Source organism: Cryptomeria japonica, chromosome 8, assembly GCF_030272615.1.
Source record: "Cryptomeria japonica chromosome 8, Sugi_1.0, whole genome shotgun sequence".
NCBI classification, from domain to species: domain Eukaryota; kingdom Viridiplantae; phylum Streptophyta; class Pinopsida; order Cupressales; family Cupressaceae; genus Cryptomeria; species Cryptomeria japonica.
The window spans coordinates 654,621,622-654,646,909 of record NC_081412.1 but is presented as its reverse complement, the minus strand read 5'-3'; the positions used below and the strand labels follow the sequence as shown (position 1 = coordinate 654,646,909).

The 25,288-nt window shown below is 36.0% G+C and overlaps 1 protein-coding gene across 8 annotated transcripts in view; it reads right to left on the bottom strand.

The window, feature by feature from the left end:
- LOC131051999 (uncharacterized) overlaps positions 1-25,288 on the bottom strand; it is a 156,818-nt gene that overhangs the window by 96,343 nt on the left and 35,187 nt on the right. For all 8 annotated transcript variants that reach the window (XM_059209632.1, XM_057986598.2, XM_057986599.2 and 5 more), the window contains 4 exons: positions 19,319-20,110; positions 18,309-18,850; positions 18,014-18,078; positions 10,443-10,522 (listed from right to left, as the gene is read on the bottom strand). In XM_059209632.1, the coding sequence (XP_059065615.1) occupies positions 10,443-10,522; positions 18,014-18,078; positions 18,309-18,850; positions 19,319-20,110 (1,479 nt within the window). The remainder of the gene's footprint in view (positions 1-10,442; positions 10,523-18,013; positions 18,079-18,308; positions 18,851-19,318; positions 20,111-25,288) is intronic.

Below are 25,288 nucleotides of genomic sequence, written 5' to 3'. Positions count from 1 at the left end.
TATGCTCTCCATTATCTTCTAACTGATTTGGTACGAGAAAAGGTTGAGTTTCTTTGATGAATTTACAGATAGCCTGGAATGTAACCTTTTCTTGATTTCGTACTCATCAGCAACATTTGTCCATAAATCTTCTATATCTACTTTATGTCTGAACCTTTCCTCCTTCAATGATCTGATGTTATTGTGAGGATCATAATTGGTTCTGGATTAGTATAAGGTAAAAGGATACCATTGCATTTCAAGTCTGACACCCTCAATTGCCTGTGCTGTTGAACAAGGATTCTTCCATGTTTCCAATGAAGAATGGAAAAGATATGGCTGCCTTTTGCCTTACTCTTTTGAAACTTTGATATGTCTCCAATTGTCTGAGAACTTCCAACAAGACCATCCTATTGGTTGGGTAGATTGTGTTATTTTTTTTATGGTATACACATTGTTATATGTATTTTGTATATTTTCTTTTTTATCATCTATTTTCTTAGAGAGGAAAAAATTTTCTTCCTTTATACCTATCGGTGGTGCTCCTTTACCAAGGGTCACCACTCTTCCAAGTTGGCCCTCAATAATAATATTATTATTAATAATATAATTTATATTATCACAATAATATAATTATCAATATTATTACAACCTCTATGTCGGCCTGAAGGAATCCGACCATAACTACAATAACATTAACACTCCCTCTTAGCTAGGGAGGAATTCTTTTCAATCTCTTCAAGTCACGCCACCTTATCGTGATGACTAACACAATGACTACACTAATATGTATGAAAGAAGCTTATCACCTCATCGTGATAGCATATCACCACATCGTGATGTTTGACCACAATGGTTACTCCCATATGTGGAAATGCAAATGAACATAACTACCATGGCTACTCCCATGGATGGTGAATGAATAGGTATCACCTCACCGTGATAATAAACATCATGGCTTAGCCATAGACATCACCTCATGTGATATCCACCATTATGGCTTATCCACAGATATCACCTCACGTGACATCCACCATAGATATTTCCTCAAGTAATATCCACCATTATGACTTATCCATAGATATCACTTCACATGATATCCACCATTATGGTATATCTAAAGATATTACTACATGGCGTGTCCACGGATTTCACGTCACATGAAATCCACCATGAATATCTCTTTATGTAATATCCACCATTATGGCATATCCATAGATATTACTACTAGAGATATAAACCATCATGAAATATCCATAGATATCACGTCCCATGATATCCATCATAATCGTATGATCAATCAATATTATAAGATCGTCACCTTACAATAATGATCAGATGTACAAGTGTTCACTATTGAGAGATCGTCACCTCACAATAATGTTCATAGGGGCTCATCAAGCACTTAACCAAAATTGTCACGGAGTCACACACATGACATCCACCATGAACCATATCAGAGGGTGTAGATAAGGGCTTTCTCCTTAAGTGTCTCTCAAAGAGAAATGCAATCACAAGAGTTTACACTTTAAAAACATCTTTTTAAAAAAAATACATTAGTGAATAACATACCTTTCCACAATGTCTCTAACATAGTGATACTTGATCTCTACATGCTTTGACCTTTCATGAAATACAAGGTTGGAGTCTGCATCACTCTTGGTGTATTCCAAGCTCACCACGTATTCATCTATCTAGGAATATCAAGACCTAGAAGTCAGCATAAAGGCCTTCCAGTCTACATAAACGGGACTCCATCTCATGAATCATAGTCCTTTGACTGATCACTGGAGAAACCATCTTGGCATGGTCCACTCCCTCTGAACCAATATAACCAAGATCCTTGGAAATCAAATAAAGCAGATCCTCTAGTTGCTCCCTCTGAAGCTGAAATGTCAGGCTCCCTTTGAATGTTAATTCCTCCTCTTCGAGGGATGCCTCCAGTTATGTATCACCAATCTCAGCAAGATGTGTCTCTAGTCTCTAGTTTGTGATGATGCCTCAATCTCTTCTTTTCTTGAATTCCCCAAATTCATCATTCATTTGTTTCTCAATCCAACCCATAATATCGATCCTTAATATTCTGGTGAGAAAGCTCCCCTGTAACAGGCATCTTATGTCAATAAAGGCATTCAGCACCTCATGTACACTCACCACGAACATAGAACTACAAACATGAGCTTTGTTTCTTTTGTAATATTGTGTTGTTCTTTGAGGCTTCAATATGTATCATTTGGACGAGCCTTTTCATAATCTATGCCTGCTCTAGCCTTTAGATTAGAATCATGATAGATTCTCAACAACACATGCTGTAATTCTCCCTTTACAACTTGAGCTGCAGATTGACTATGAGTCTGTCACATACTTCTCTATGGAATGACGTTCTTTATATCACTTTCTAAAACTTCCATAAATCAAGACACTAGTTGATACAAGGGATCACAACCTCTTCCTTATAATTTGTTTATCACATTCATTTATACTTCTGAAATAATATTTTAATTAGTTCCCAATCGACTTTCCTTAATCCACTTTGCAAATCTGCACATGATCTCGGCCAATGTTTTTGGAACACTTTTGAAACTTATTATCGCACTTCATTAGATAGTCGTATTTAATTATTAGTGTATTTGAATCGAGTAGCTGGAAAATTTATGGCAGCCTCTGCATTTAATAATTTTATTTATGTTCACTATTGCTATTGGCAAGTTGTGGTTGCAATGCCCAATCATTTGGACGTCACAAATGCCTCGTGATCACAACCTCTCATTCATTGTTGCTATACAGAAGTTTGACATGAAATCTGAGTTCTTCCATATACCTATACTTCACACTAATGATTTTTCCCTTGTTTGTGATATTCTTGTGATTCTTCTTTTATCCACGAACATAACAATTGTTTTAGGAGAACAAATTGCATATGATTTAAGTGCTAGATCTTTAATCTTCATCATTGTTGCCAAATCATTGTTGATGTAACTGGTGCATCGTATTTCCTTTTGATAGCATTTGTTCTACTTCAAATTATGTACATTGCCAAATATATATATTGCAGATTATGAAGTCGTTGTTTGAAGACTCTCATACTTCTTCATGAAATCACCGATATTCTCCATCAATTAATATCATTCATCCATGTATGGGCGGTAACTGAGCATTCAACACTGAACTCGATATCCTCACAAGCTCAAAAATGGCCATGATGTTTCCTACCTTACTAACTATTGTGAGCTTCTTTGCTCTAGCCTTAATCTGCACCTTTAATTCATACGGGTGAAGAGAGAGCAATAAGGCTCGATTAGTAGCCACTTACCCAATCGTGGGCTCAGCGTTTTTTTCTTCCGGAAGAACTAAGATCAATTTTCTGAATGTTTTACAGAGCTTCTGATAGAGGCCCCTTCCAACACCGTCAAGTTTCAGCGCCCTGGTGGAAAAATGGCCATCGTCATAGCTAATCCAGCCAACATGAAGCACATGCTCAAAACCCAATTTGAAATTTATCCCAAGGGCGAATACAACAAGCACATCATGAACGATCTCCTGGGCGATGGGATTTTTAATGCAGATGGAGAGGCGTGGAAATTTTAGAAAAAGGTGGTGAGCTATGAGTTCAACACGAGGTCATTGCACAATTTCATAGTGAAGACCGTCAATGGAGAGGTCGCCCACCGCCTGCTGTTGCTCCATTCGGAAAGCTGCTCTGCAAGGCAAACACTCGTTGGATATGCAGGACGTGCTCAAGAGATCTACCTTTGATAACATCTGCCAAGTGGCCTTTTGTGCAGATCTCGCTTGCCTTCACATTTCTCTTCCGCGATCACAATTCATGGAGGCCTTTGATACTATTATTTTTGTTATCTGCAATAGTGCTCTTTAGGATCTTCCTTTAAGTTGTAAGGCTATCTCTAAAGGAACTCGCTCTGATACCATGTTGAGACATGGACAAGCTAGGACTCGAACCTAGGACCTTCCATACGCTGCTGGAGTGCTCTACCGCTAAGCTACTGGCCCCTCTTGGACTAGTCTATCATCAGTCCGGGTGTGGCTTATTTCCAACACCAACACCCCCCCTTAAGCCACACCTCTTGTGTGCTTGGGGCTCCTAGCCTGGACTTGGCTTTGATACCATGTTATTTTTTTATGGTATACACATTGTCATATGTATTTTGTATATTTTCCTTTTTATCATCTATTTTCTTAGAGAGGAAGATTTATTCTTCCTTTATACCTATTGGTGGTGCCCCTTTACCAAGGGTCACAACTCTTCCAAGTTGGCCCTCAGTAATTATATTATTAATAATAATATAATTATTATATTATATATAATTTATATTATCACAATAATATAATTATCATTATTATTACAACCTCTATGTCGGCCTGAAGGAATCTGACCATAGCTATAATAACATTAATAGATTGGCAATCGATAGGGACGGCCAGTGAAACCTTGGATTCTAATATAGGTGAACTTCGGAAACTGGATAAACTAGGATCCATATCAATTGATTAAACTTTTAGATTCATGAGAAAGTCGGTTATGAGTACCTCCTTGCAGTGTTCTTACTATGTACATCAGAATTGTGTCATGGGCTCTGAAACTTTTCTCCTTAAGGTGCAGCTGAGGATAACAATCATATGACCGTAATTCATTCTCACCACCTTCTACTATGCCTTTGCAAATCAATCCCGAATATCTGTAAGTTGCTGCCAGCAAATAAATTATGCAAGAACTCATGTGGAATGTCTTTGTTCTTTCCAAGTTCATCAACTGTTCGTGAAGGTTATCACTGATTATGCGAGACTAGTTGAATATCTTGGTTCCTAAGGTGATTTCATCCATGTCTCGAATAACTGACCCTTAGGGCTGCCCATTACTCTATTCAACAGTAAGATGATATCGTCATACTCTCCCTTGAAGAATGGACGCAAAAAATACTTCGACACTTTTCCTTGAGGTCTTTTCTTCTCACACCAAGACTCATTTACATTCGTAGCACAAAGTTCAGACTGACTATCATAGATCCTCTGGGCCTACTCCTTAGTCTTATAGGTGGTTTTATTGTGCTTTGGTATACCAAATGTATCCTAGATAAACAGATCTAAAAGATTAGCCACGACTCTTCCATTTGGTGCAATGATTTCTCTAGATTGTGCTTTAAAGTGCAAGGCACATTCGACGATCAGCTCAACACACTCTTTGGCTAGCAGGAATCCAGCTGCCTGGACAATTCCGTTTTGCATCATCCTACGAGCAATAGGTGTGGGATTGTGTCCATCATGTCCATACATTCTTTTCTTAAATTCTTCCATATCAACATGCCCGAGATCTATGTCAGTGATATTCTTCCATTTGGAAATGAGTTTAGAGTTCAATTGCGCTCCCTTGCTGGCGAACTTCATTGCTACTTGTAAAAACACATAAAAACTTCATGTTATTTTCAGAATTTAATTCTGATTTTAAATTCTTTTCTGAATATTTTACTTTCAGCCTGTTAAAAGGCCAAGTCTTTGAAGGGTTTGGTCAAGAAATTAATGAAAAATTAAGACAGAAAGATGATGAAATTCAGTCAAACTGAGTTTTTGAATCCTCTTTATGACTGAAATTTACCTCTGATTCTGAAAATCTGCCTTAAAATCAGAAAAAAGTGCTTAATTTCTAGACCCTTGACACTAGATGAATGTTCTTATGGACAATTCTTCTTCAAAAATCCAAAATGTATGAAATTTGAGAGAAAACTTCTTTCAAATGCTCTCCGAAATTTTCAACTTGAATAATGAAATGTGGGAGTGAATTGGTTGAAAATATATAGGGATTAGGTTCTTAAATTTAGAAGTTTTTGATTTGTTTTATTGTTTTTTTTTTTAATTTTTTAACAATTTTTTTATTTTATTTTTTTATTTTAAACAATTTTTATTGTTTTAATCTTTCCAAAATGGAAAGTTTTATTTCTTCTCTCAAAAAATTGATTTATCCAAGAATCTTCTAGAATTTTCTAGAAATTTTGAATTTTGACAAAAAAATTGAAGTGTTGAGAATCAAAAATATTTCATGTGACATTTATTTCTCATCATGCTGGTCTGATTTTTTGTGAATTAAGATCAGAATTTCATCTCTCTGGCATGGCAAACTTGTTCTCTCTTTTGAGTCTGTGGCTAGGTATCTTCACATATTCCATTTATGCTTGAATGAATCGATGTGTCTTGTAAGGTTTTGGACAATTTGTTCATGCCTTAGGGTTTGGAAGGAATTTATCCCAATTTGCACCCCTTCTATGTCTTGGCATGCTTTATGTCAGTTGGACAATCATCTTTCCCTTTGTCATGAACCAACCATCTTGTACTTAGCGAATTTTGGGAGTTGTTCTTGATATTGTGCTTTCTGTCCATGGTAAATTTCAAGATGGATCAGACAGTTTGTCTTTCTTCCCATCATATCTTTTATTTCATTTTTGTGTGATGCTTCATTTGTCCAACCCTAGGCAGACTTGGATGATGTCAATTTTTTATGGAAAAGTTTTCATGTTTTAATGTCTTCCTCTTGACAAGGCGAAGTTCTCAATTTCTTGGATGAATTTTGTGCTTGTTTTCCAAACCCTTGGGGCGCTTTATTTCTCATCTCCATGGCGAATTTTATAGGCTTTAGACAGGTTTGAACAATCCTTCTCTACCAAGGCAAGTTTAGAGAACTTTTAAAGCTTCAATCTGCTATCTCCTTGTTGATCATGGCAAATTGGGATTGCAACTGTTAAGTGATTTGGATAGACAATTTTATTTTTTTTTCACTTAGAAGAGGATAAAGGAATCTGTCAAAAGTTTTTCCTTTCTTTTTTGGCAAACAAAGCAAACTTATGAAAGCTTTATCTTTAGCGAACTCTCAATTTGCTGTGTATGATGATCTTGGATGAGTTTTAAATATGTATCTTTATCCAGATTTATCTTACTTTTTTATCAAAGGCATATTCGATAGTCTTCTGGACAAGATGAAGTGCAGGCTTGAATGATTATTAAGAAGACTATGCACAGATTTGGATTCTCTCTCTCCCCCAAGGCGGATTCAAGAATGATCAATGATGGAATCAGAATATTATCAGCAAACCTTCAGTCTATTGTAAATGGTGGACATGTTGAACCTCTTGACTGTATCCTCCAAACCCTTAGATTTGCTTTATATGGCCAATCCTTCTGAAAATCTAATCAGACTTTGGAGTGATATTTCTTGGAAGAATTTGAACTTCTTTCCTTCAAACCCTTGAATTCACTTTACTTCTGCAAGACTAATCTATTAATATGATCAGATTTTGGCATGAATCTGATAATCTTTTATGTTTTGAGCTGCTTTCCCTGATCACTCTTAGCGATTTTGGAGATAGACTTATGCTTCTTGAACTTGGCAAAGAGAAGTGATGGTAAAACCTTGTCTTTATAGCTTCTTGGATTGCTTCTAGAAGCTTTATTGTTTCATCTAGAAGTTCGAGCTCTCTTTTCTTTCTTCTAGAAGGGAATTGTATATTTAGAAAGTTTTAATGCTTTATTCCATCCTCTAAGAAGTTCAAATTTCTCCTTAGGAGCTTCCATCATATTTTCGAAATTTTTATTTGTTTTAAATCTCCTTCTAGAAGTTCGAATTTGAGGAAGGCATGTCACATGTTTTATTGGTTTAGTTGCCAAGTCATCATCTTTGCCATCTTCAATCCTTTTGGAATGCCATGTCATCTTTTATTGACATGTCATCTTCAATTTCGCCTAAGTAGGCCCTACATTGCCTTAGACATTCTTCTTCAAGTTTTAGCGAACTTTGTTCATATTTCTCATGCCATGATCAACCTTGTCTAGGCATATTTTGAAGGCACAATGGACAAGGTGGACTTTGAAAGTTCCTTGACATGTTTGTTTGTGCCTAGGCGGACTTTGATGAGTCTAGGATAAGGCGAACTTTGGAGTATACTTAGCCAAGATGAACTTGACACTTTGCCATTTCTTCTTTGATTCAAGCTTGACCATACATAGGAGTTTGCTAACTTTTGCCATGAGTTAATTGACCCTTGGTAGGAGTTAGCCATTTGTCGAACAATTTCAGCTTAGGCATGAGGTGCACTTAGAAGATTGTTAGACATTTTTGTGTATGAATAAGCTTAACACTAGGCAAGAGTTTGAATAACTCTTGCCATGGATTAGTTAACCCTCAGTAGGAGTTTAACATTTGTCAAACAATTTGAATTGGACAATTCTCCTATGCCTTGGCAGACATTGCTTTTGATAAAACATTTTCCATGCTTGACATCCTCAGGCGATTTTGACTGATCATCTACCATTCCTCTTGCTTAACCTTAAGCTCTGTCGAACTTATCTGCTATTTTTACTTCTTCAACTTGGGTGAAATTTTCAATGTGCCATTTCACTTGCCTTCCTTTTGACTTGGTCAACAGTGTTCATGCCATGTTCATACCTTGCTAGTTCATCTGAACAAAAACCTTAATCTGGATTTCTATTTTGCTTTTTACACTTGGAGACCTTATTTTTGAAATCTGAGAACATGGGTACTGGCATTATAGCTAATCTTCTAGAGCAAAACCCTATTTAGGGTTTGCATTCTTCTTTTTACCCTTAAAGACATAATTTTCAAAATCTGAGAACATGTAGGAATAAGTGGGCATTAGGATTGAAACCCTAATCTCAGAAAAAGCAAAAATTTTCAAACCCTTGCCTTTTACATCTAGAAGTGGGATTTTTCGAATCTGAAGACATGGGCAGGATCAAAATGACCTAGAGAACAAAACCCTAATTTCATAAAAAAGCAAAATTTTCGAAGCCCTGCTTTTTATATCTAGAGACGAGATTTTCAAATTTTGACAAAATGGGTAGTAATAAAATAGCTCAAAGAACAAAACCCAGATGTCACTTCAAAAAAAAAGAAGAAAAAGCAAAAATTTATAAAAATAGCAGGTTGTCAAAAATGATCCAAAGCAATTGCGATCTTCATCCTTCAGACCTTCTGAACACTTTGACAACACTTAAATTCAGTTCTGAGCATAAATTTTCAATTTGGCCCATAATGACCTCAAAACTCTAACCCTTAACTCTCTTAAAATGAAGATTTGTGAAAATACAGAGCTAGGACAAAACCTAAAAAAAAGTGAAAACAAGGGGTCCCCATCTGTGATGGGGCGATGTGTGAATTAGGTCACAACAGGACCCTTGTTGGAAACATGTTATTGTTACTCTTGAGCAAAATCAAGAAGTAACTTGTTTTCATTGCAAAACAGCTTTTTGGGGGGCAAGCATCAACAGATTAAAATACCTTCTCACACATATTCCATGCTGAGATGCTAATCCATGCCCAAAAGAGCCTCCTCAGGTTATGTATGAAGTGTGAATTCAATTACAATCCTTTGAGAGCAAAACGAACTAAAAAAGAGGCAAAGAGGGGAGATGGTCGCCATTGGTCGAAGTGGAGAGTCTTCTTCCTTTACTCGATTTCATCCATCTTCGAGTATTACCATTGGGCCTAGAGTTCATGCATCTAGGTTGGATTCATATATTTTTCCACACACTACTCCTGGTTCCCAACCATCACTTGAGAGCATGGGAACTCGGAAAAGGCATTCATTTGCATCCTTTCACATTCAGTTAACCTCATCCTAGAATAAGTTAAGGAGAAATCAATAGCAGAACACTTCAATTTGGTGCACTATAACAAATATGTGTATTCATCCTACAAGATTGCTTATTGTCTACAAATCTTTTACACACTTCTCCAAGGGTTGAACTATGAGAACATGTCCAACATACTAGCAATATTTTAAGGATATTTTTAAATACCCTCAGTTTTTAGAGAAAAGCAAAGAGAAAGTACATGTGAATTCAGCATATCAGAAAGCAAGAACACAGAAACATATAGATTAGATCTGTAAGGTAGAAGGGCATATCTGCAGATGTTGAAAACCACCTGAGGTGCAAACATGACCCAAAAGATCAAGCACAGAATCTGAGGTGACACACAGAAAGAGAGGCATCCTTCCCTAGATCAAAGAGAATTCATATTTAAATGCCACATTGACATCATTCATTCTTCTTTCCTAGAGCTAAGTACTTCTATTTTTGCATTAATATCCTAAAATGTTATTCAATTCAGGATTACATTAGCCCACATATCATTTATTTAAGTTAATTGCTGCTTATGTGTTTGCATTCTATTGGATTTGCCTAGATTACGTTTAGGAAATGTTTATTTTTCCTTCCACTAAGATAAATAACTAAAATGATTTCATAGTTGAAATCCTCAATTAATATCACCTCACTAAAAACGTAGCACATATTTCAAGAAATTACAAATGAACTTCTATTTTTATTTATATCTGCTAAAGATAAGACTCAGAACCTCATACTATGCTCCAAAAAGCCACTGATTAGCCCTTGACATCAATGACAAATAATCGAACATTAAGATGAGTTTGAATTACCTTGTGATGAATAGACCACAATGCAGGTAAGATGGCTGCTATGTTTGACACAACAAGTGTTGCTGATTGCCACATTTTACCTGATTTTCAATGAAGCAAAACAATACAATATTAGAAAATAAAGTTGCATTTTAACTTCATAAGAAACTACTGAAAGTCATGATTTAAGAAAAGTATCAATAGGCATCTATTACTTTTAACAAGAAATTATATTATGTAATAATGAAAGCCTTATTCATGGGCACTTAATAATATAATATACCATAGACTATCAATGTTGTACCGATTAGACCAATGTTTCCCCTATAAAGCCTTTTCTTTAGGAAAATGCAGGTTCCAAAGGCAGGTTATTGGCATTCCACATATATTTGTCCCATCACTTTGTAAAGCTATGTCTATAAAGCAGACAAACATAAAACTAATAACATCCTAAAGCTTATTTTCACATATTTAAATTTAATTAATAATTATTTATGTAATTTTGCAACTTTCCCAACTAACTTATTGTGCACATAATGTGGTTCACAGTTAGGAAACTTAAATCAGAAATTCATTTACCAAATAGACCTTACAATGAGATACTAACATGCGTTTACATGTTCATGCACCTTGTAGCTTTCCATTTCATATGCACAATGTTTCCAAAGCAGGCAGTATTGGATCCATGAGTCATAACCAATTAAAAAAGCTATAAACTGACAACTTAATCAGATCATGAAAAACTTCATGTTTGTTTGTTGCTTCTAAAATTGTGCATCGCATTGGTGAAAGCATGCACATACACAAGCAAACTAAACAGATAATTAAGAAGTCATGGTTACTATGAGATGGGGACTGGTATTGGTAAAAGAAAACGATGAATACCTGTATGACACTCATCAAAAAATGGAAGATGAGTGGTTGGAGACAGAAAATATAAAAAGCAATTTAAATTTACACGAAAAGAAAAAGTTAATACAATGGTTTACAACTTTGGAAACAGTAAAATGCAGAAAAATTAAACATTAATATTTTATGTACAACAATAGATGTCAATGAAGGAAAATATTAATTATATTGATAATTGATAATCATCATTGTAACAAAACAATCAAATTTAATACTACAGTAGCTTAGAGATGGCAGAGGGGGAGCAGAACAGGAATGCATTGTTCAAAAACATGGTATGTGGTTACTTAGTGAAGGCAACATTTTCGTTCTATTAATAAGTCTTCACTTCACATAGAAATCTTAAGGATTTTTGTTATTTCTCTTCTTATGGGTTCCTCTTTGGTTTTTGATAAGAAAAAATTCTGCTTAAAATTTCATACATTTTCATATAAATAAATAAAATAAATGTACAAGTCTTAGCATATTTCTTTTATTCTTCTAGCTCTTGTCAACCAAATATCATCACTTGACCAAAAAAAAAGGTAATTTATTTATCTAAGAAACTTCCTGAGAAGTTTTATAGATTTCAAGTATAACTTCTAAGAGCTGTCTACAAATGCAAAGAAACTCCTTTTGTAGTCTCCTTGCATTAAAGATATACCCATACATGTCCCCAAGACAGCAAGCATTTCTAATATAGGAGATCTCAGATCAGTGATAGGGAATAGGATATGAATCTTTACGTACCAATGAAAAAATTATATTCATTTGCAACTCTTGAAATTATGCATCACATATCGGTAAGGCATGAGCATACATAAAAAATAAAATAAATGAATGGTATGATAGCAATGATGCTGTGAAAGATGATAAAATGATGGATTTGTGAGATACATATTAAAAGTTTGAGAAACCTAGTTAGAACATTGTGCCACATAATCACAAATATTGCATATCTAGATTCTAGACTCTACAAGAGCACCATCTTAGTATTAGAACCAACCTAAAAATGCATCTTTCAAATCTTCCTTGTTGCCCTAGGTTTATGTTTTGCCCGTCATTAATGACAAATTTGAGATCTTCTTCAATAAGTTCCATTGAAAAATCATGCTTTGGGTTGTTTATTGTAAGATGCTACCTCTCTTCTTGCATGAAACAACTTTCATTCATTCACTGTAAAAATTACCTTACTGAATTTATGCCAATTTGCAACCAAGTTGGTTAGCCAAATATGAGTATGAAGATAATGTTTGCATATACATTGGTTCAATATTTGTGGTTTCTAGGAACAATGGTCTCTTATGCTATTTGCTCTTAGTTTCAGAATAATTTACTATAACCATTTTCAAAAAAGCTCTTTTTTTAGGATTTTGACTTTGAGAAGGCTGAAAGTAAATAGGAGAGGGTTCAGAAAAGCTATACTAAATCTAAGAACAAAGAGACAATGATTGACTGAGTGAAATCAACCACACTTTGCTTTGTCAACTTCGTACAACTACACAAAGGCGGTGCAATCTTCAAAGGTTGTGCAAAATAATTTCATAACACCAATGAACACCATCAAAGAACAATGTCCACCCGATGACTGAAGTTAAGTTCCCACATAAAAGGGCTCAGACTAACCTTGCAAAGTTAATAACAATCAACTATTAACATAAGGTATGAGCAAGGATCTTGTTGAGGTGTTTTTCACGCACATGCGAACACAGAATAAAATACCCAAAAGTATCTTATCCTCTCTTGAACAAAGCTTCTCAAATTCTGAAGATTAGCTTAAGGATCACTTGAGACGCCTACAAGGTTTATAAATGTCAGGTCTTGACGTGTGGATAAGAACGAGTGGTCGTTGTGATTGTTGTTTCATCAAGGGGCCTTTCGCTTGAGGAGACTTTATGAAGTGCTTTGCGGATGACATGCAATTTTTTCCTACTAGTATGAGATATTTATCAAAAATGACAAAAGATGAGGGAATAGAGGTACTAAGCTATCCTAAGAATAGATGGAGGAAGGATGATTTGAGTGAAACTCTACTAGCCTTAGTATCTCCATACAAGAACAACTCCACCAAAACTTATGCAATCTTCTAAGGACATTTGAAGATTTTCAAATTGCTACTAAACATAGACACCATCACTTGAATGCATACCCATGATTAAGCAACAATTGAACTTGAGCACTTTCAATGATTCCAGTTGACCTCGCAAGGCACACTTACAATCAGCGAGAGGCTAGTGGTATGGATTAGGAGCTTCACAATAAATCAAGTACAACATTCCACCATTCAATCTAAATACTTAAACTAATATCAAAGATTGACTTGAGAGGATGAAAAAACATGCAATAAGCTTCAAACAGTGAATAGAAACACCATAACTTCAATGTTTCATTAATCCAAAAGCCAAGTAACAACAATTCTTCAAGTCCTTCTCTTATCACTCTTGAACTCTAATGTATAATATCTCTAATCTCTCTATTCTTTCTAGCTGATCTATTTTCTCTATTATCTCTTACAAATGAAATGAGTGGAGTTTATATATCACTCCCAAATACAATAAAGGGCCGAGATCAAATGAAGATCAAGGGCCAAGATTTTGCCACCTAAACCCTAATTAGCATTTGATACAACTGAAACCCTATCTAGATAAACATTATCATGAAATCAACCAATGAGAAAATAACATGTGCTGGCACAAAAATCGAGGAAGCATCCTCCAATGAGAAAATGAATTGCCAAGTAGGATGATAACAGACTGTCTTCTAGAATCTTGTATAAAACATGCATGTATACATTATGTTCATATGAAAACATGGATAAAGCATGTATATATACATTATAAAACCTTAACATATATACATTATAAAACCTTAACATATAATATTGATGGTATTGATTAGTCTAGACAAGTCGTTCTTATTGATGTTCATTTCCAGCCCAAGCATATGAGTTTGAAGGAGTATGAGTGGTTTCTAGCCTAAAAAGTACCGCCCAATACAAGTCATACCTCTTGCAAACCTGGCATGATCTACTACGTATGATTCCCTACATTTCTTGGCCCCTTTGTTCCTGTTTGGTGGTGTTGTGTAATGTCCCCACTTTGAAATATAATTTAAAAATAAATAATAATAATAATAATAAAATTAAAATACAAAAAAAATTAAAATTAAAATATAGAAGAATATATTTAAATATAATTAAAATTTGATTAAAGTTAATGAATGGCCAAAAGGCATGAAATGGTAAGTTGTGACTTCCCCAAATATGAGGTGTAAAAGGGAGAAGATAACTCATTTGAAGGGGAGATAATTGGGAATCAGAAGTGCAGATCTGATTGTGAAAGGTTGTGTCCCTTTCAAAGGGCAGAAATAATGAAGAGTTGCACTCTTTCAAAGGGTGCTAATGGTGAAAGGGTGTGTCTCTTGTCAAAGGGCATACATGATGAAGAGGTGTGACCTCTCCCTCACATTGAGAGATATAAGGAAAGGAATCAAAAACATCCAATGACATCACCATCAATCAGATCAGATCAGATCAGAACTGTTTTAAGTTACTGGCAGTAACATCCTTGATCTCGGTGGTATGCATGGGGATTTGCTCAATATGTACGCTTAATATATGACGCCTGATAATGTTCTTACGCAGAATTTAATAGTAATATTAATAATAGACTGCAATATGTATGATAGTCATACTTACTTTCATATGCATTCATAATACATGAAAGATTATTATATTATTGACCTAGTCTTAATTCCTTACTAAGTCCTATGAGTGGATAGGTTGGTGTGTGTAGGGAAAGGCAAATAAACCCAATCACAAGTGATGGTAAGCCCAAAACGGGTAGGAATGTAGCCCTAGGCCTTGAGGGAGCCTCCTTGTAGGTGGTGTCAGCACCCTATGACAGTAAATCCCCATCCCTCATTAGGATTAGAAAAGAGAATTAAGATAGGACTGAATATAATAAATATCAAATGTATTGCTAATAATAATTCATGCATTAGGTTTAGAAATGTGAATTGAAACCACAATAATGGAGAGTAACGTGTGTTAATTTATTGGGAAACAGATAGCCTCTTCGTAGGGGACATTACATGTTGATGGTGTATGTTGCTGCTGCGCAATGTTGGGAAGTGTTCTTTGATGTTTGGGAAAGTGTTTGATGAATTTTGTAGCTGCTTTGACCTGCAAACAGTTAAATATCAGACCTGAAATTAAGTTTGAGCTTTGTACAGTGGTTTAGACTTGACATTGATCATTCCAACACTTGTTTGCAAGTATTTCACTGTTTCCTTCTGATTGGAGGATATTTTGATAATATTCTATTACTATTATAACCTACAACCACATCTTTATGCACTACTAGGGTTTGGATGTTTGTGAAATTGATTACCAAGGTGCTGTTCATATTTCTGAGAGCTTTTGGCTATAATTCAGACCTGTTTACCCTTCATATCAGTGAAAAGTCCAATGTTGCAGACCTGCAACCACTTTTTTACACACTACCAAGTTCTGAGTGTTTAAAACTCATATCACTGAAAAATTCAAACATGTTTAAAACTCATATCAATGAAAAATTCAGTGTTGCAGACATATAATTGCTTTCATATGCATTACCAAGTTCCACGTGTTTGTGAAACTGAGTTGTACTTGCTGCCCAGATCTGTTGCAGCACCTATCCCGTTTCCAGACTTGTTGTAGTTAGAACCGACATATGTAGTTAACATGTATGAAATTTATCAAACACTTATGCACTATTGCTGAGGTGTAGGGGCCCACAAAAAAAAAATGTCTTTTTGAAAGCATGAGTCTTCTTTTTAAATGTGTTGGGAAAAGGGGGACGGTTGGGGGATGTCACAGATGTTCCCAACTGTCTCGGGGACAAGGGACGTCCCCTCTGAGAATCATTGTCATCCCCAAATTTCTGGGACGTTTCCTATTATTTTCCAGATTTTGGAGACAGCTTCAGGACATCCCTAACCCATCCCCAAGATGTCTCAAAAACGGGGATGCATCAATAAAGGTCAAGGATGTGTCCCTGAGTTTCCTTGTATTTAATTAATTTCACTAAGGTTGCCATTTTAATTAAAATAATTTATTTGGCACATCAGTGTTATTAATAGAGATTGATGCCTCTTGCTCAGTTGGCACTTAGTTGTGGGGATTGGTGACTCCAGTGGATTAGTGCCTACGAATCATCTAAAGGGAATTGGTGCCTTTTGTGGGTTGGTGCCTACAAAGATTGTAATAAGTTTCTTATATACGCAATGTTTTGTCATGGTCTTCTCCCACAAGGGTTTCCATGTAAATCATGTGTTCTTCTTGTGCTTCTACTTGCTAGATCCTGGATTTGTGGTTGACTAAGTTTTGAAGAATTGCTATTGTGATTAATTAAGTTTTGAAAAATAAAAGTTTGTTGTTATACTGATTCACCCCCAGTCCTCTCAATATAATCGTGTGCTCTTCATAGCAAATCGAGAGGACAGGAAATGAACTGGCTGACCTAGCTGCAAATAAAGTTATTGGTCTTTGGAATGCTTTGGAGGTTTGGAAAATAGTTTGGATCCCCATACTTCACCCCTCACCCCTCTCCCCACTTACCAAAGTGAATTTTGGAGTTCTTTGGCAATGAATGCAGCTTCACATATTGATGCCACTTCTTTTCACAAAGATGCTTAACTTTAAGTTATGAGGGCAATCCTTGAATATAATAACCAAAGTAGGTTGAGATGCTCCGCAAGCATGTTGGGGACACCAACACATCCCCAAATAGTGCAAAACAAGGGGGCATTTATCAATAGCTAGTAGAAGAGTTCAAATTCATGGACATAAGTTCTAAGGTCCTAGGTAGTCAAATTTGGAGGTTTCATCTCCATCATTAGATTGTAAGAAATAACAAAAGTGGCAGCTAGAGGTAAGGAGATGTGTTCCCAAGAGTCGGTCTGACGAACCTTTGTACCATTTTTTTCATCAGTTTAGGGTAAAACAATACCTATAATGAATATGCTAAAGATTACTTTTAAATTACATAATGACTTAAATGTTGAATAGGACAAAGACTAATTTTTTTGAAAAGAAGGAAAGGGCAAAATATTATGGTGGGATGAAAAATCATTTGGCCTAATATTTGCAAAATCAACAAAAGAAATCCCTTTTACAATATTACCGTGAAATCAGATTTAATGAAAATAAAAAATTCAATGACAATTTACTGTCTTTGACATGCAAAACATTCACCTGCAACAACAATAAATACCATAAACTAGCAGGAAAATATCAAACTCAACCAATCATTATATATTAGCTGAAGTTCGTATAAATTAAACCAAACTTCAAATCCTATATAGCGGCATTAGTGTATCTCCCCCACAAATTGAGTCTGCATATTTAGCAGCAATGTTCATGCCCTCTGAATATTTAATAAAGATGTTCAACATCATTCAATTCATATAAAATTACAATAAAATAGCTATAATAATGTGTTCCCCAAGAAGTAGTTCATGTCCAGCTATGTTTATAGCATTGCTCATACCTTTAACTAATTAGTTGGAGTGTATAATATAATTTTATGCATTCATCTTTGTAATTTTATCTGGATATATACATCACATTCAAGTATGCAAGGTTTCATTTTAGATGTGTATGCCAGAACATTTTAGAATTAATCAAATGATTTTGAGTATCCAGATAATCTGACAAAGTATACCTTTAGGAGAGATGAGCTCTTTTGAACAATCAAAACCTCCATGAGTTCGGTCACAATAACAAAAGCTGTAGTAATGAAATGAAAATACAAATTAATATGAGCAAAATCATTGGGAGAAATTCACTTGTAAAGTGCTACCATGCTAAGAATGAAGCCTCCACAATGCTGGTTCCAGTAATATTGACTGCTTAAATTTGCATAAAATATGGAATTTGTAAAACACTTCATGCAACTCACAACTAAAAAGGTGTTGAAATCATGGAAACATGCAAAATTCTGATTTAGTGTTTCAAACCTGAATGAAGTCAGACCACTTTCTTCATACTTATGCTGGCAAGTCCCATGTTTGGAACAATGATTTGGACAGCCCTGCAATGAGACAGACATTGTAACTTGCTGATTATCCACATTGAGATTATGGCCTGAGGAGCGCCTTAATCCTAAGCACCAAATGCCCTCATGTGGGTAGATAATAATCAAATGCATCTTTGTCTGCTTATTTGCATCCTTTGAGGTAGTATTTATTGAGCTTTCTGCAGAATGAGTAACATTTGCATGGTAATCCCAAACATGAAGAGTCGGCAAGCTTCCAAATCTTGCATATATGTCAAAAGATATTATAGAATTTGATCTGAGCTCAATAGACATGACTCCTCCAGCAGCACCATGAGGCACTTCAAAAAGCAAAAATGTCCAAACATCTTGACCGGCTTCGACTGTGGAAGAGTTATTGAAAAATGTTTCAATAGGGAAACTGTCAGACTTGGTAGATTCCTCTTGATTGATTGGCAGATAATGAGATTCCAAATGAACATTTTCTCCCACCCGTTTAACTCTCTGAGCATAACGATATACAAGATATCAATGATGACTCTTCATTTAAGGGAAATATTTATATTTTATAATTTTGTGAACACAATGAAATACATATGTACTGAAACCCCAATCATAAAAGCAACATCAAACAAACTGAAATATCAAGGAAAAAGATCATGAAGAATAGAAAAAAATTTATCAACATGCAATGAAAGGATACAACAAAATAAGGAGAAGGCACCCTCAACTATTTTTACCACATCTAAATTTAGCTTAGGAAGAACTAAAAAGTTGTCAAATTTGTATACATTGAAAGAACTGATCTTCTAGTTCATAATCAAGCCAAAGCAGGAACAAACAACTAGATGGAATCAATATCCTGTACGGAAGTAAAGCCCATGTTTTCCACCTATAAGAATCATTTAAGGGTTTCTACTTATGACTTAATAATTATTCCATACAAAACAAGAATATTATGGTCTTTCTTACCTTAAGAGTATTAACTTCCCATCTGCAACCATCACCAGCCTTTCCAAGGCTGCAGGCGTATATCCTCCACTTCAACACAAAGCACAGTGTTTCCTTTTCCTTCTCCTGATCTTGTGTTCCAGACTGTTTTGATGTGTTTGAAAAATAAGCACCAACATACCACCAACCCAGCTTTGGGAACAGAATAGATAAAGAAGATTGTCTTACAGGTAATGAGTATTCATATAATGCTTTTTGAGGTAATGAATTGTATCTGACATAAATTGTTGCTTCTACCTCAGTCTGCTTTGCGTTATCATTTGAGCTATTAAAATTCTCATATTCAACCATAAGTTCCAACAAGGAACTAATATCTACAACTTCTAAAGCAAAAAACTTCCATTCCCCATTTTTTATGCATTCTTTTCCTTGAGAGTTGGAACATATTAGTTCATGTTCTGCAGATTCTGACAAATTTTCTTTCTTCTCAATTTGACCTCTACCATTAGAATCAGATATTCCTTTATTCCTTTTTCCATCAATACTTTTACTGCAGTTAAATAAGCAACTTCCTTCTGTGCGCCCTAATTGTTGGGCAGGACTTTTTCCTAGAGGATAGAGATCTCCAGTCTTCCAATGTTTCTTTCCACTTAGAGGATTTTCATGTAAACGCCTTGGATGATTATAGAGACCAACCTGAGGGCAAGTAAGAGAATTGATTGTATTATTGCAGTATGGTCCACCCAAAAATGAGCTCCTGCATCCAAGAATAACTAATTCAATATCAACAGTGTAAGTTGAACCTCGATTGATCTGCAACACCAACAAAAGAACTTTAATTAGAGATCAAAAATCTAACTTGTTGAGTTAGAAAGGTGATGGACAAGAATTTATGACTTGCAGACCAACAATTTATCATTCATCTAGCTGGCCAATGTATTAATAACAGAAAGTTGATTCTTCATAAAATTGTTCTTTTGTAAACTTTACTACAGATGTCATGTACTTTGGTTCTACAACTAACACTAAATCTTATGTGAAAGAAAAAGTTTATCAGTATGTCCTAGGCATTATATGCTAAAAATATTAACTTGATTTACTTTACAATAACACTTTTTAATTTGATAAATGAAAATTTGCATTGATAAGGAAAATATTTACGGTAAAGAGAGCAGCTTTAAAATCTGCCAACCATGTGGAGATTATAAGACAGCTGTCGAACATAGTAGACAGCTGTATTTAGCATAGTACAATAGAAGGTCAGTAGCAATAGTCTTCTAAAAAGAAGTGAAAATGCAGTTGTTTAGCACAGAATTACAGTTGGAGAAAACACAGAGAGTTGCATAGAGATATGACACAAATATTTACATTAAACAAATGTAGAATCAATTTTGAGCTACCGCTTCCATTTAATGAAGTGCAGCTGGCTGTCTTTTTCGAGTGATTACTTGCTAGGGATTGATTACCATGGCTTGTTGACCATAAACTACTTGCCAATACTGTTGGATATTTTGTCATTGATGTCAAAGGTTGATGATCAGGTTGTAGACACTTTGGAGGATTACTCAAAAGTAATAGAGAACTGAAATGAGCTGCCTGGTTGCCAGCTTGAGCTGGTTCAGCTACTTGCCTACCTGATTGAGCTACTTGCCTACTTGCTTGAGCTACTTGCTAGCTTGGTTGAGTTACTTGCTTGTTTGTTTGAGCTACTTGTCTGTCTGATTGAACTTCTTGGGTGTCATCTTGAGCTGGCTGTTTGTCCATGTCAATTGCCTATTTGTCTATTTGTAAGTGACACATCACCTGTGGAATTTTGGTGGCCTATTTAAGCTGTTGCATTATTGGTGGAATATTGTGTGGTGAATACTTGTTAAATATACATTATGGGCCTATTTAAGTTGTCGCGTTAGGGTAGGTCATGGTATTATTGCCGATGGTGATGGTATTATCTGAAACTCCCGTTATTGGGAATATGCATGGTACTTTAATTTGACTAAGTGCAGGGAAATTTCTGCTGTGTGTGAAGACATTAATAAGGGCTAGTATCGTGGCCTCTTCTGACAGACAATATGTCCAATGGAAATCTGTTTGATCAGATCGCACAAACTCCTCTTAATACCTGTGTGACAGTGTTGTCCATTACTTGGTAATAAAGGCTGGTCTTTACATATTACGATGAAGACTTTGACATTTTTAAAGATAATCACTAATATCATGAGATGGTGGAGAGACAAAATATTCTACAGGTGCTTTGAATTGAAAATTTGTCTGCACGAATTTGTTCTGAGCTCTTAAAATTAGACTTTCCACCTTTTTGTGAAATGTCTCCTTCTGGTCAAGTTTTAATGCATAGAGAATATGGGTAGTGGGGGTTGAGCAAGTAATAACCAAATGTGTTGTATGTAAAAAATAGGGATGATGTGATACTATGCGGGTGTTGAACGCTTCATATCAGTCACCCTTTTTCTTTTTGTAAAAATATTACGTTGCTACATATTGTTAGAGTAAAGGTTTTAATTTAATCATGTTGATTAAATTACCTTTATTCCTCTCTTAAGATTTCACTTTAGTTTGCATTTGTGAAATTTAATAATTATATTAATTATTAAATGTCTACCTATTAGGGTTTCTTTTAGGGTTGCACAATATCCTTTTATAAGGATTCATCATTGTAATTTATCTCTCTCTCGGATGAATACATTTTTTCAGCTTTCAGAGCACACTTGCTTGTTTGTCTCCATCTCTTCTTTCTGTGACAGGTTATTTGCATGCAGGTGATCTTCGGGGTCTGTGAAGTTGGCTTTCTCAACTTCTACATGGTATCAAAGCTCCAGACCTGCTGCTTCCTGTTCGTCTTCTGAAGAATTTGGAGCTACGAGGGTTAGATCTGACTTTCAGGTTTTGGTTGCATCAGATCTGTGTTTGTCTTCTGTTTTTTATTTTGGAATAGGGGGGTATTTTTTTTTCGGTGCACTTTGAGCCCAAACGGACCTCACCGTTGCGCTCGTAGCGCCCAAAAACCCCTATTTCCATATAAAATTCGTCCGATTTGAACACAGTTGCTCCAGAAGGCAAATTTTTTTATGCCCCAAGGCCGTACGGCCCCAGGGCACGAAGTTTGAGGCAGAAATTTAAAAAAAAAAAAAATTAAAAAACGCAGTTTTTTAATTTTTCACGGGTGCAACCATTGGCAGAGGCACGCGCCGCCCAACGGCCACTACCCGGCCGCCGCCGCCGGCGGTAACCACCGGCCGCGGCTCGGCAGCCACCGGCGCAGACCGCAGCCCACGCGCCGCCCGAGCGCCACCCGCGCACCGCCATTCCGCCGCCGCCACCCCTGCTCCGCCACAGCCGCCAACGCGCCAGCCCCCTGGTCAGTCATGTGACCAGGGGCCGAAGGTCTTAGCCCTTGAGGGCTATGAATTTTTTTTACCTTTCAACCTACCTTCACGAAATCGGGCATAACTCGGGCATTTTAGCTCGGATTTTCGAATGGAAATAGGCGTTGGAAAGCTGGTTCCGAGCCCGATCTAATTGATGGAGGTCTTTTTCTCTGATTTTGCCGTTTTGCAGTGTTTTTTGCCAGTCAAAGTCAGAACAAGTTTTTTGCACTCCAGGAGCCATATCTTTTGCATACGGACTCCGTTTTTCGCAAACGAATAGGTGTTGGAAAGGGGTTTCTGTGCTCTTTCCAGATCTGTCATTTATTTTTCCAGAATCTACACCAGGTACATTTTATTCAGTACTTTGTGTTTTCACACATCTGTCAATTTACTTGGACGTTTCAGACTTGGAAATGATTTGTTTGCGTGGGATGGCTTTATTTGATCTGCTTTATCAGTATTAAAGTCATTTAGTCTCAGATTTGTTAATTTGTAGAGTTATCATGGGTTTTTCTACTCACCCTTCAGTTGTATTTCTAGAACGGGGTAATTATGAGTCATGGGCAAAGGGCATACTTACACACTGTAGGTGGCTTAATATTTTGCCTTATTTGTATGATCTCATACCTGAACCAGCAGCTTTAGAGGGAAAACTAGCTTGGGATATCATTAGAAATCACATAGTAGGAGTTATTTTGTCTAGTGTTGATTCTGACACTATGTGGGCTATATCGGGCATTGATTGTCCTCACTCACTTTGGACACGTCTTTGGGAGATCTACGGAGACCCCAGTCTTTCTCCATTCCCAAAGGATCCTGCTTCAGATTGTCTTGTACCCATTGGTTGGAGAGATAACACACCTTTTGATCATGATACTTTAAAGGAACTTCAATATTTAGACACCCTTACATATTCCGATGAATCAGAGGATTGTCTCACAGTTCCTACTCTTCAGACTGAGATTATACATGTATCAACATCATCTCCTTTTGTTCCTGATCAGTTTGATATTGCCTCTTCTTTGGCTCCTATTGATTCAGCTAAGCAGGACATCATACATCTTTCAGACATGGCTACTTGGGATTCTTATCTTGCAGGCATTTCGTCTTTGTTTGTAGAGTCCTATATTGCAGACTTGGAGGATTACTTTGAGGATTTTCAGCTCCTCTTTGTTGACAGCCATATTCCAGCTGTTAGCCCACCATCATCTGTGCATTCAGAGGTTGCAGTTTTTGAGTCTTCAGTTCAGTTTGGATTTGACATCTTTTGTTTTAGTTCAGACAGAGGGATTCTTCAGCATCCTATTATGGCACACATCTTGAGACAGATTGATTCTTCTCTCTTCACAGGGTTTCTTCATCTTCGTCCTTTGGATCCATTTCTTCCCAAGGGGAGGAATATTATATGCCGCTTCAGGATCTCTTTCTAGATTCTACCTCAGGCATCCATATGTGCGACAGGAGTTTCTTCATTGTGGGGGGGCTTCTAGTCTCTTTCTTTTTCTCCTCTGGAGACCATTGTATATGTACTTATATGATAGAAGTTGTCTATGGGGGGTATCATGTTATCCACCTCCTATCCTTCTGTTATTAGTGCATTTATTTCTTTCATCTCTTTTTGGAGTAGAGTTTTTCCCATGATGTTTTCTCTATTTCTCCACTTTACAGAGATTTGGTTGTAATTGGGTACCTGATCAGGCCTTGTTGCCGGGACCCAAGTTTACTTTCTTGCATTGTAGTTGCCTTTGCTTTCTTGTACATGTTTGTAACTGCACTTTTGCTCATCTTAAGGGGGGGTGTTAGAGTAAAGGTTTTAATTTAATCATGTTGATTAAATTACCATTATTCCTCTCTTAAGATTTCACTTTAGTTTGCATTTGTGACATTTAATAATTAATATAATTATTAAATGTCTACCTATTAGGGTTTCTTTTAGGGTTGCACAATATCCTTTTATAAGGATTCATCATTGTAATTTATCTCTCTCTCGGATGAATACATTTTTTCAGCTTTCAGAGCACCCTTGCTTGTTTGTCTCCATCTCTTCTTTCTGTGACAGGTTATTTGCATGCAGGTGATCTTCGGGGTCTGTGAAGTTGGCTTTCTCAACTTCTACACATATCATGGGTGGATATTGAATAGGGGTGCAGCATATTCAAAACAGAAACTAAGTTCCTATATTGTCTACAATCTGATTGAAACGTGTTCACATTGTTGATTTTTATTTATTTTCTTTCTGTGGAACAAAGGACTGATATATAAGGGTTTGGCAAGTAGCGTTAAATAGATTAGAGATTAGATTATTGAAGCTGTGAGACGGAGAGTCTTTCAAATTTGAATAAGAGAAACATTTAAAAGGAAATTTTTTGAGGTTGGAGCATCATTTGGTGGAGTGGGTGCTTCATCCGTGCAGTTTGTAAGTCGAGAAGAGTTGGTGCTCACTTGTGTAATCTGGGTTAGTGTGACATGTCCCCATCCTATATCGATCAGTAGTGCAATCCATATTGTAACTAGTTCAGTAAAATATAATGATATCTGTATTGAAAAATAACAATAACAATTTATATCTGAATATATTTAATATTTATGTATATAAATTTATTGTTCA